Source organism: Miniopterus natalensis, chromosome 1, assembly GCF_054644295.1.
Source record: "Miniopterus natalensis isolate mMinNat1 chromosome 1, mMinNat1.hap1, whole genome shotgun sequence".
NCBI classification, from domain to species: Eukaryota; Metazoa; Chordata; class Mammalia; order Chiroptera; family Miniopteridae; genus Miniopterus; species Miniopterus natalensis.
Window position 1 is genome coordinate 33,386,892 of NC_142081.1, and position 13,659 is coordinate 33,400,550.

Here is a 13,659-nt window from a genome sequence, read left to right on the forward strand (position 1 = left end):
ACTGGTCTCCTACCGAAAGACGTTTAGGTTGTTTGTAATCTTTTATTATTAAACCATGCCTCAAGCAGTGGCTTGATAAAAATGTTTTGCACGTATGCAGGGGTATCTCCAAGGTAAATCTCTAGGAAGCAGAGATTTAGGGGAAGAGCCGAGTCACTTTTCATAGGTATTTCCAAATCATCGCCCCACAGAGGTAGTACCAATTTATAGCATGTAGGAGCCTGTCTCCCATTATCTCTGACAAAAACTTCTGGATTTCTGCCAATCTGGTACGTGAAAAACGGTAACTGTGTGATTTTAATTCACATTTCTCTTTTTATAAGTGAGGCTGAGCATATTTTCTTATTTGTAAGAGCTGATTTTATTCCTTTTTGATGCCAGTATTTATGATACTTATTTGACATCTGTTCAACATTTAATTAATAATTTAACTCTCCATACAGAAATGCAAAACCTCATGGTTTCCAATTTGTGTTTGCTTTTTTATTTTATTAGCCTTAATTTTCTGTTGTTTTAAAGTACCAAATCTCAGATATAGTAATTCTCATTTTGAATTGATTACTTTTTTCCTTTATTACTTTCTTCCTTCTACTTTCTGGACATCCTAATATGTATCAATAGAACTATTCCTGAACCTGTCCTCTACTTTTTTTTTCTTATCTTTATTGTTGAAAGTATTATAGGTGTCCCATTTTTCCCCCCACTGACCCCCTCCATCTGTCTCCCACCCCCTCCCCAGGCCTTCACCCCATTATTGTTTGTGGTCATGTGTTATGCATATATGTATGTAACTTCTTTGGTTAATCTCTTCCCACCCTCCAGCCCCCTCCCTTCCTCTGAAATATGATTGTCTGTTGCATGCTTCAATGTCTCTGGGTCTATTTTGTTTGTCAGTTCCTTTTGTTCATTAGCTTCGTCTTAAAGAAGACCCTTCAATATTCCATTTAATACTGGTTTGGTGATGATGAACTCCTTTAACTTTTTCTTTTCTGTGAAGGTCATTTTCGAACCTTCAGTTCTAAATGACAGCTTTGCTGGGTACAGTAATCTTGGTTGTAGGTTCTTGCTTTTCATCACTTTGAATACTCCTTGCCGCTCCCTTCTGGCCTGCAAAGTTTCAGTTGAGAAATCAGCAAACAGTTGTACAGGTGCTCCCTTGTAGGTAACTAACTGCTTTTCTCTTGCTGCTGTTACAATTCTTTGTTTTTAACTTCTGGCATTCTAACTATGATGTGTCTTGGTGTGGGCTTCTTTGGGTTCCTCTTGTTTGGGGCTCTCTGTGCTTCCTGGACTTGTAAGTCTATTTCTTTCACCATGTAGGGGAAATTTCCTGTCATTATTTTTTCAAATAGGTTTTCAATTTCTTGTTCTCTTTCTTCTCCTCCTGGTACTCCCCATAATGAGAATGTTGGGCTGCTTGAAATTGTCCCAGAGATTCCTTATACTATATGTTTCTGGATTATTTTTTCTTTTTTCTCTTCTGGTTGGGGATTTTTTGCTTCCTTACATTCCAAATTGCTGATTTGATTCTTAGCGTCCTCTACTCTACTGTTGATTCCCTGTAAATTATCATTCCTTTCAGTTAGCATAGCCTTCATTTCTGACTGGTACTTTTTCATGTCATTGATGATCGCACTAATTTCCTTACAAGTCTTACTAAGATCCTTGACATTCTCATTAAGTTCCTTGAGCATCCTTATAACTGTTGTTTTGAACTCTGTATCTAGTAGCTTGCTTGGCTCCATTTCATTTAGTTCTTTTTCTGGACATTGCTTCTGTTCTTTCATTTGTGACATGTTTCTTTATCTCTGCATTTTGGCTGCTTCCTGGTGTTTGTTTCTATGTATTAGGTAGAGCTTCTATGTCTCCTGGAATTGGTAGAGTGGCTTTGTGTAGGAGGTGTCCTGTAGGGCCCAGTGGCTCAGTCTCCCCAGTCACCTGAGCTGGGCCTTCTAGGTACTCCCCTGTGTGGGCTGTGTGCACTGTCCTGTTGTAGTTGAGCCTTGGTTGCTCTTGGCATCACTGGGAGGAACTGACCTCCAGGCCAATCAGCTGTGAAGATCAGTTGCAACTACAGGCGAAGAGCGCACACCCCTATGGAGCAGAATTTACTTCAGTGGGGCTTTAGTGTTCACCGAGTCTGCCCCTTGAGTGTGTCACTTGTGGATGCAGTAGGCTTGTAATTTAGCGTGGTTGAAGTTGACCACCGGATGCACTGTTTCTGGGGCCTCCTGGGATGCAAAGTCAGCCTCTACCTGTGCCCTGCCCAGAGCCCCCCAGCATGAGCTACACAGCAATCTGTAGATGGCTGCTACTTGTGTTGGACTTGGAGGTGTCCAGGAGAGGCCACATTATGAACCAATGCAGGTTGCCACTAGTGCCAGGCCTGGGGCTACTTACTGAGAGGTATGGGGCATGCTGAGGCCAGCTGCTGCTTGTTTGAGAGATTTTAGGAGAGTCCTAAACATGAGGTTAGAGAGGCCACTTGCATAAAAAAGCCACTGGAAATGGCTTGGATGAGCTTGCAAGTAGGGAGGGGCAGGGTCTCAGGAATTCACCAGGGCAGGGCCAGGTTGACGGAGATTCAGAAAAAGCGCCTGCCACTCTGTGGGGAGAGGGCTCTTCAAAGGAGCAATGGCCTCTGCCTGCTCTCTGTGAGAAAGCTGCCCCTCCAGCTTTCTTCCTGATTCCAGGCAAGTTAGTTCCTCCCCAAATGTCTCAGGTTCCTCTCAAGCTGCTACCCAACACTGGAGCTCAGAGGGAGTACGTTTGAGTAAGTCCGTGCATTGGCCCTTTAAGAGAAGCTGCCTGGGACTCCAGCAGTCTCTGCGTCACTCAGCCATAATCCCTGCTCATTTTTACAGCCCAAGGTTGTGGGGACTTCTCTTCCCAGCACTGGAATCCTCGGCTGGGGGGCCTGATGTGGGGCTGGGAACCCTTGCTCCTCCCCCCTCTCCTCTCCAGGAAACCTCTACCGCCGAGATATCCCCTCCTGGCTTTAAACTGCTGCATCTGGGTGGGGGACCACCACTGCATCTCAGCGATTCATCCCAGATTCCACCTTGTGTCTCCGCCCCTCTTACTGGTATGGATGTGCTTCTTCAGTTCCCTAGTTGCAGGACTTCTGTTCAGCTAGATTTCAGGAGTTTCTGAATGATGGTTGTTCTGTATTTTAGTTATAATTCTGATGTGGTTGTAGCAGGTGGCGGGTATGGCAGTTACCTATCCCACCATCTTGTTGTCTCTCAGCCTGTCCTCTACTTTCTTACTGTTATTTTTTTAAACAGAACTTTTTGAGACAAATGTTTAATTCCTTGACTCTTCCTTCCTTCCTACCTTCCTTCCAATAGAAGCCCTTAAAGTTTTTACATTTCTTTTGAGTATACTGTCAGTCATATTTCATGAGTTTTGCCATATAATGTAACCAGTTATTTTTTAAAAGGCCTATAGTTGTAGTTTTGATGTCATCTTTCATTCAACTGTTACTTAGGAAGTATTTTAAATATGTCGGCTTTTAAAAGAAGCTGGCTATAAAAATATTCTTGCTATTAAAGTATTTTTATTGCATTGAGATCTGAGAATGTAGCCTTTATAATTACTTTTGCAGTTTTAGAATTAAGTTTTCTTAATCTTTCAAAAACCAAAAAGGATAATTTTTGTATTATCCTCACCTCTTCCCATGGGGCCTCACCAAAAGCTTATGTGCTAGAAGTTCTGATCACATATCAAAATACAGAACTGAAGGAATAACGTCCTAAAATTTCCATGAAAAAAAGAGTAAGATGTTACCTGAAACATATCTGTATCTTTATCATGTGTATACTCCACCACCACAGTCTGATTCCTTGACAGAGTATATGATATACTGTGTTGACCTTTGCAGCTGATAGCCTAATAATGAAATAAAAAAATATAAAAATTTATTAAAATTTCACTTCAACAACATACCCACAATTCTGTTTGTAGCAGACAGACATCACTCTGTCAGCAAAACACAACACAAACTAGCATTTTCCTAACGCTCAGAGCCTGTCCCTGAGCTGTGCCCTGAATTACAGGGCAGTGAATAGCCACAATTCTGGATTTACCCAATATTCTAACTTAATATGAATAATGTTTTAGTTATTTCAATTCAAAGCTAATTTACTAGTTTACAAGACTTGATTTAATCATATTCCCATTAAAACACACACTTTCTCTGTAGACTAATAAAATTTATTTAAAATTTTAAAACTTATTTCACACTACAACAGGTAAGTCAGTAACATTTTGGTATTTCCTGTGTAACAGAGATTATAATCATAGTAAAAGAATCACTGAAAAAATTATAAATGTTCTGTAAGAATTTCTATATAATAATGTACTTTTCTAGCTGATAATACTTATACTCTGCTCTACACCTTATTTAAATCTTCTATAGGCAGTTGATTAACCCACATAGTTACTGAATAAATATGGCAGCTAAGTTAGTTTTATCTTTTATATTTTTAGACTAAAGTTAATAGTCTTTTTCAAAAAATCTAGAAACCAATAATACAATATTGTTCTTATTTTCTCCATAATAATATATTTGACACATCTTAAGTTGTAGTCACATGCTTTTAAATTTCCAAATTAATAAAAAAGTTTACTTAAATTGTACTCCAAATTATTTCAATGACATTTTATCCATTCTACTTTATCTTCATTTCCACTCTTTTATATTAAGTATAATAAAACTTTAATAAGCCTACCCTATTAAACACTTACTGAAGATGATATGTATGAAGCGCAAGAAAGCATTTGGAAGTAGCTGGACACATACAGCATGTAAATGAAAATGCCTGAACATTTATATTTTCTAATATAATTGCTTAGAGTAATCAAGAGTACAACATCCCAAACCAAGTTTGAGGATTAGCCTGGTTCATTCCACGCTTATTTAATCAGCTGCCCTGAGAAACTGCACGATTGAACTGAATGAAGCATGTACAACAAAACAAATATTAGAAGTGAAAAACTTATATATTTAATATGGTCAGGAATCTAAAAAATACTTCTTATACTACTCAACTTTAGCAATAAACATCATCTTAAATTTTTATTGGCATGAGTGAGATAAATTCAATGGTATTGATAAAATGACATTTTTTGAAAGCCAAATTAATAAAGAACTATTTCCAATTTAAGATGAGTGGATGTTTATCTTTACAGATAAGTGAAAAAACCCACTTTAAGAAAAATAATTTTATTAAACTCAAACATACAAAACTAATAACCAGGGAGTAATTATTTATACAAGAATTTATTTTATAGTTTCTTAAAAAGTGCTTATTGCATTTACAAGTATTGAATTTACAAATGCATCAACTCAAACAACTTTTTTGGCACACGTTACATAAAATAAGAAAATAAGAATGTCCGTGGTTTACCAATTATCTGCAGAATAAGGAGTAACCAATGCCATAACACACCTTTTAAAAAATTACGCATTTTTGTATGATGGTACTTTCTTAAGCACCATATTTCTCAAACTTCTACCAAAGTTGCCTTAATTGACCCCCTGGAGCCATCTGGGACAGCAGTGCTGAAGTGAAGCTTCTCATGCCTAAAACATCTTACCTTAAAATTATTACAAACTTTGTATTCTACTCCATAGCATGTTTGTCGTTTTAACATTTAAATGAGTCTTCCAAATTTGCTGGGACATTGGTGCCCCAGGAAGACTTCCTGTGCTCAACCAGGACCTCACACAGCCTGGACATGCCCAGCCACCTCTGTGCAACTCTCACAGACACCAGAAATGGCCCTTTTATAGGCCCTAAGTTGTTACTGGACCCAATTCTTCTAAGGTATTTTATTCTAAAATTGTTGTTCTGTCTCGAACTATTATAAGCCTGTATAATATATTAAAAAGTATATTTTTAGGGGAAGTGACACCATACCTTGGAACTGCCCACAGGAAAGTAAAGCACAAAATTGTAGGTGGACCCCTGCTGGCGAACCCCAAACAGGGAAGAAGGCACAGGGGCTCTGAGGCTTTGAATGCCTGACCCAGGACACCTTGAATATTGAGCCCATTGAATAAAGTTTACAATTTCAAACTTCTGCCATTTTTTTTTTTTTTTTAATGTGGCTAAACCTGCATCACTAGGGTTAGTAAGGTGGATGCTTTGGGATTAGAAAAACACTTTTTCTGAGACTTTTTGATTAAGGAAGTCCTAGCCTAGGGCTATGTTGTTCCGGAAGCCTCTGGATTTGGGAAAGACTGGGAAGTGGGAAGAGATTCTGCAGGGAGAAATCAGTTCTGGAAGGTGGTAAATGGCCCAGCCAGCAGGCAATGCATTGCCCTATGGCAGGGATGGCAGAGGAACGAGGTGTGCAAGCACTTCTCACTCACTCCGCAGTGATGTATGTTCCTCTGTTAGTGCTGATCCAGGAGAGGAGGCCTACCCATGAAGAGCCCTGAGAGCCGGTGCCCTGGGGCCCAAATAGGCTGCACCCACAGGGAGGACAAGCATGGAGATGAGCAGGCCCTAGAAGCCTGAGATTCAAGCCAGGATTGAGATTTGGAGCAAAAGGTGGCAGTCAAAACCAGGACACCTAAGGTTACCACTGGGAGAGGTGTCCAATTCCCCTGACGACATGAATTAAGACTCACACAGTCTTGTTTGTATATTAAAGTCTAGAGTGGGGCCAGATTTGTGTGGTTAGGAGAAGCTAAGAAGAGAGTTTAAGCTTGATATCAGTTTTTGCTTTCTTTCTGGAAGTATATAAGACATTAACTAAGCTTTTTTATTTTGGTTAGAAGTATCAATTTTTCAACAATACTTGTAGCATTTAAAACAGGACTTTCAGAAATACGGCTTTCAGTATATTACAGATTCACTGACTTGAGTCAATCATTCCAGGTACTATATGGAAATAAAAATTTCCCCAAGGCACCAAGTTACCTGAAATCTATTTCTGAAATATCAGAGTAGGTAAGCCCTTCTCTTGACACTCACTATAACTCAGTTCAAACAAAATTACTGTAACATAATGTGATTTTACTATACCAACTCAAATTTGGAAATTAAACACTTTAAAATCATAAGGAAAACCAGCCCAACCAGCTTGCCTGGTAGACAATAGTGATTTCCCACATTCACTTCTCTATTGTTAAGAGAAGGCAGGGTTGCTGACTCCCTCTCGCAACACTGCCAGTGCCTCAGAGGCAGACCTGGTCTTGTCTTTTCTTCCATCCTCAGCACTGTGGGCACGTAGACACTCAATGAATGTCAGATGAAAACATAAACTGCTTCAGATACAAGATGAAATTCAGAGCTTCGTTCCTCAGGTCTTCCCCTCCTCCTCCCACTTTCACCAGCAAAGGTACCATTAGTGACACTCTTAGCACCACTTTATTACATGTGAATTTTATCCAGTTAAAAATATCACAATTGGACAATTACAGATTAGGCAATTACAATTACAGACCTACTGAATAAAGGATTCCAACTTTATCCAGCTTAGGAATTGAAGCACTACTCTGCAATCCCAGATGCCCAAACCATGCCCTTTCTGAGCCAAGACACTTTTTCTCTAGCTGAAGGTGTTTTCTGAGCATTACCCTGCTTATGCCACGGGCTCAGCTTGGCTCAGTTCAGCCATCCTCTGCCATTCAGGGGAACAGCTAGAATTGGTTGTCCTAGTTCTGAGCCTCCAGATTCTAAAACAAACATGGTTCATAATGTCTATGGAATTTTCTTCCTTTTACAAATTCATATGTGCACACACACATAAAGGCACTTAGGAAGACATATAACTTGTAATGATACGAGAAAGGCAATCCTGTACAATGCATAATGGGACAGATACATGTCTTCATGGCAGCCAAAGAGCTTTCATTCATATTTTAAAAGTGTAAGGGAAATAAAATATTTTATTTGTTGAGAAGCAGAGGGGTTAGCTCTCAATCACAAAGTAAAGGGGAAAGAGCCCACTGAGAAACTGGCTTCCAGAAAATACTAATTTATCATAGTTATGATTTAGCCCATTCAGTTCAAGCTCTATAAGTCTACTAAGTGAGCCCTTAGCCACTGTGTAGGGAGAGAAAATGGAATTCATCACTGTGGCAGACATTGTTGGTTCCCTACCTAATGCCTTTCTCCCTATTAGCAGAGCTGGCTTCTCATGAAAAAGCCCGAGCATCCATTACCAGCTCCCTTGGTCTCCTCTGAAGCCAGCACATGGAAACATGACCCAATCCTGACCAGTGTGGAGCTCCTGGGGATGGGAGACATCAGGAGAGATCCTTTCCTTTCTGTCAATAAAAAATTAATGCGATGCTTGGAGCTGAGGTGCTATCTTGCAACATGAGAGGAAGGTCAAAGACTCTCAGAAAAGCAGGCTGGGTCCTGACATCTTTGAGTTCTACCATATCTGAAACTTCTTTGAGTTCTACCTACCCCAAACTTCTATGAGAAAAATGAGCATTTTAGGTTGCCTTTGGTTGGGTATTTTGTTACTTGCCTCCTGGGTTTCCTATTTCAGTCAAAAGCACAACCATACTCCCAATCACTCCAACTTAAAAGCTTCGTGTCATCTTGGAACCCTCTCCCCAATGCTGTCCATATACAATTAGCATTATTTACATCATACTTAACCTAATGGTGAGTCAAAGCCAGGCTCACTAATTTTACTGCATTAAGGCAAATATAGAAAACAAAACAGAAGAAACCATATGCAACATTTCACTTTTTCTCCTCAAATACAAAGTAGTTGTTGGGTAACCAGTAACTGCAAAACTGATTTATTCCCCAAAGGAGTTTCACAATCAGCTCCTTGATAGCCCATAAGATAGTTAGCCAGCCCATAACTTTCTGCTTTGGAGATTAGGGGTAATCTAATTCATCTTCCCTTGAATCTGGGCTGCCCTTAGTAACTTGTTAACCAACAGAATGCAGCATAGTGACATGTGGGACTTCAAGGCTCGGTCAGAAAAAGCCTTGCAGCTTCCCCTTGCCACCCTTGAACACTTGCTCTTGGGAATCCTGAGCCATTACATAAGAAACCTAAGCTAGGAGGAGATTCCCTGGGGACTAAAGTGACTTGTGAGTGAAGGAGACCCCTTGGAAATGAGTCCTTCAGTTTCAGCTGCCCCGGCATTTGCCATGTGGATCAGAAACAAATTGCCCATGTGTGTCCTTCCCAAATTACTGACCCTCGCAAAATTATGAACAAAATTGACTGGTTTTTGCTAAACCACTAAGTTTTACAGTAGTTAACTACACAACAAAAGAACACTGAACCAATCCGTTCTTAAGGCCTATTGGTGCAAGGGCAATTTTCCTGATTTGTTAGTATTTATGATAAGTCACATAAAACATTATGGTGATTTGTGTGCTCACCTTCCCCACACCCAAGGGCATGGGACAGGTATGGGTAGCAAAGTGCTTTTACACGGAGCAGGGGCTGTGTTTCTAAAGGAAGTTTCGTGTGCTCCTCAATGCATGCTAAGAGGTTGTCTGCGGTTAGAGCAAATATATATTTTTACCAAGATAATCTTCAGTTATTGGATGACTGAGATATGAAGAAAATTTTATATTAGTAGTTATATTATAAAATAAGTATTTATAAGTTAATATAAAAAAGGAATCTGGACAGCATTCAAAGCCTTTTCAGAGGAGGCAAAAGCCACCAAGAGTGTAAGGACAATTTTTAGTCCTTACAAATTTGGAGGACGAATAGAAGAGATACTAGGAAGAAGAGAGGAGAAGAAAATAATTAGTCAAGTTAGAAGGTGTGAAGCCAAACTTTGCAAATCACATGTATTATGTATACCAATGGGGCATTCCTTACTAAACTAGACTCAGCCTCGTTAAAGGGAATGCAACATGCACGTGTGTGTGTGTGAATCTGAGTTTCAAATGAAATGAGATTCTTTTTCTTCAAATCCATATCTAAGTTTCTGTTACCATGTCTTAGAACCAAATGACTCAAGGTCTTAACAATCCCTCGTCTTGATGTCCTGGATGCTGCCTATTACAGAACTGCAGCCACTGTTCCTGGTTACACAGCATCTTAATAAAGCAAATGAAAGTATTTTTGGAAACAGCATACTTTCTTTCCTTCATAAGTAGATATAATTAGTGTTGTTTTTGCCTCCCAAAAGAGACACCTGGTGTGGCTTAGGTACTGAAGGAACCTTTTCCAGATGGATCTCAAGTTTTCACAGAGCTGCCCTGAAGAGCTTTGCGTCACTTGCCCAAATACAGCAGTTTTCTGTAATGCTCTTCACTGCACCCCAGCCTTCAGAGTCTGACAGAACCCCTCAGAAAGAAGTTGGAGATGCTCTGATAGCCCACCTGCTAGGGAGAGACCTAGGAAATGTCCTGGTCATGCTCCTCGGGGAGCCAGTGGCCTGTCTTTGGGGTTCCACCAAGAAACATCATACAGGCTTATGTTCTCACTAGCCTTCGAAATGATGCCCACAACCCGCACTTATAGAAGGCATGGTAGAGTAAGCACAGGCTCCCTGGCCAATTAGTCTGCATGTATTAGGCAGGTTTATTTTCAGCCACTTTAACCGTTAATTCTAATCTGTAAGTTAATATTTCAGCACATTATACAATTTAAGTAAATAACTACAAAACTATTGCTGCAGAAAGGACCTGATAAAATGGAAAATAACTACATTGGCCTCTCACAGTCACCCTGGTTACTAAGTATAAGCATTCTATGACAGGGTGCACTGCTGCAGAAACTATATTTTAATTGGTGTGGGAAAACCTAATAATGGAATCTGTTTGGGGGCAGGACTCAATAACGCTAATGAATCAAACATTTTTTATTCAAAAACAACTTCTGATGTTTATGTTTATGGCAGAAATGTGCACATTTGTGAGCAAATGAATGAGTTTGCTGTGAGCTGCACAGCAGCTTGGCAATAACTGCTGAAATGATTTTACTATGTGGCACTGTGTACACTGTGGTGCTGGGCAGTGTAGGGGTGGGGGGTACTAGAGGCTATCAGCAAATATGGGGGCATGACAACTGCCCCGTGCAGTGACTGGCAGTGCACTGCTTCACTGAGCTATCCACTGAACGTCAGGCAAAAGAAAACATTTGTGCCAGACGGTTGTCTCAGTATGACTACCTGGTTTGTCCTGCTGAACTCCAAGTTTACATGTACTTTTAGGAGGAGAGAGGAAGACCACGTGTGGACACTGCAGAGATCAACTTGGCTAGTAGATCTGATATTGAGAAAACAACACACTGGGCCTCAGGTTTGAATCCTACTTGAGTCACTCACCAACTCTAATCAAATCACATAACCGCTCTGAGTTTTTAGTTATTACCTTTACATTTCATCAGCAGAGGGAGTTGACGTCCATAGCACTTACTTCGCCGTATTCAAAGAAGAGGGAACAATGCGTAACATGGGATCATCTCTCCTGCAATACAAACCTGCACCGAGAGCAGTTTCATGGCCCAAGGGGGTTTACCATCAGCTCCTCCTAGTCTCTAACATATGCTTTGGAGATTACTACTCTGTTTAGCTTTAAATATATGTTAGATATTGACTATATTAATTAGAGATACTCCTGGGTGATAAACATGTTTTTCCAGAACTAATGACTTTTATGTCAGGCTGACAAGTATAATTAGGCAATAAATCCTCAATCAGTCCGGTTCAAACTGCTATAGGGAAGATGAGGTCTCTGCCAGCCTTGTCAATTTATGTATAAAATATGTATGAGTGCTATTTCTAAACAGAGGAAGTGGCTAAAGGAATCCATAATTTATTTTTGCATGAACATACTCTTTAAAGTATTCTATCTTTTCAATAGTCCATATTTCAAACGAGTGCCCAAATCACAGCTATGATTAGAAAGTCACAAAATGCTAACTTGGCTTTCATCAAGATCAACAGTGTTTTGTGCAGTAAGTAAGTAAGTAAATAAATAAATAAATAAATGAAAAGTCTGTTTGTTAGAGGCAATGGCTTTGAACTTGGTAACGGGCCATTCCCATGCCCATTTGGGATCAGCTCACTGAGCTATTTATTCGATAAACCTTGGCAAAGAACTTACTACATGCACAGTGCTGGACGGGCTAGGGCAGAGGCAGTCAATTCAACACACACAGAGGGCACAGAGGGTAGGAATGTCTGGGGAGACCCTGTTTCTAATTTGGAGGCACTCCTAACTCCATCGAGGGTGAACTTGGTCGGTGGTGTACCAGTTCACAAGGGATGACCTGACTCAGGTATAGTTCATGAAACATAGCACACCGTGTGCTGCAGTGGAGAGCTGGGCAAGACACCTTCATGTGCCTGTGGAGATCTGTCCCAGGAACTCCCCCACTCACACGGGATGGAAAGCTCCTTGAGGGCAGCAACTTCTGTCTTTTTAAACCAGCCTTCAACTCATGGGGTATATTGCATGGTTGACAGTATTGGTCAGGCTGAATGCCCACTCCACCAATGACTGGCTGTGGGGCTGGGCACATTACTTAAGTCCCTGTATCTCAGTTTTGTTATCTTACAATTGCTGGTCCTGTGTCCAGGAAAGTCATTGCTGTCTAAGGGCAAAGATGCTTCAGCTACCTCTATATGCACCCAGTTTATCACAAAGTACGGAACAATGAAAGGTTCAGATTCAAGTTTGTATAGATTATTTCTGTACTTTTAAAACCTATTAAGCTACCCTAATGTGCAATCTCCTCTTTCAGTTACTTTGTCTCATTTCTTTTGGAAGTAGTGGTGAAGTGCAGTATTCCCACCCAGGGACACATGTCTATATACATTAACATGTTACATTCCCAACGACATTGTGTGCACTAGTCACCAAAAATGACAGCCTATCTCTAATGGTGACTTTGAAAGTACACACCTTCTTCTTTACAGCTGCAGTATGGAAGGACCTGGAGAATATTATGCAAAGCAAAATAAGCCAGGCACAGAAAAACATCACATGATCTCACTTATATGTGGAATCTAAATAACTTAATAAACTGATGAACAGAACAGATTCAGTGACATGGAAGCACAGATCAGACTGACGAATCTCAGAGGGAAGGAGGAGGCTGATGGGGGGGAGATTAACCAAAGAATTTATATGCACATATGCACGACCCAAGGACACAGACAATGGTGTGGAGAGGGACTGGGGAGGGGGGTGGGATGGGGTGGAATGGGTCATTGGGGAGAAAAAGGGACATCTGTAATATTTTAAACAAAAATAAACAAAACAAAGTATACACCTTAGTGCAGACCTGGGAAACATCTCCCCTCACTGACTCCCAGTGGCAGTCCCCACAAAGCAGGGAAGGATAAGGAAGGGGCACAGTCCTGGGAGTTCAAGCCAGGGCTCTGGAGCTTCACCCATCTCAACGCACACGGCAGACATCAGAACTGCTCGCTACCAGAGGATCTAACCTTGCAACAAGGACCACCCTACAGCCATCTGGAAAAGGGTGGGGACCACACTTGTCTGCTAAGAGGTAGAGAAATTGGCCTCCAACAAATTCACTGTTCAAAACAGCTGCGTATTTGCTTTTGAACATTTTATGGTCCCGGACACGAGCAAGAAGGGGCATAGGAAGAAGTGAAGAAGATACAATATATTTTCAAATGACAATTATTTCAGTGAAAATTAAAACAATGGTGAGATTTCTCTCTGTTGTACACCTTAA

At 40.5% G+C, this 13,659-nt stretch overlaps 1 protein-coding gene across 2 annotated transcripts in view; it reads right to left on the minus strand.

Moving 5' to 3' along the window:
* PELI2 (pellino E3 ubiquitin protein ligase family member 2) overlaps positions 1-13,659 on the minus strand; it is a 153,958-nt gene that overhangs the window by 14,346 nt on the left and 125,953 nt on the right. For both annotated transcript variants that reach the window (XM_087820266.1, XM_087820263.1), the window contains one exon: positions 3,790-3,891. In XM_087820266.1, coding sequence (XP_087676392.1) covers positions 3,790-3,891 — 102 coding nt within the window. The remainder of the gene's footprint in view (positions 1-3,789; positions 3,892-13,659) is intronic.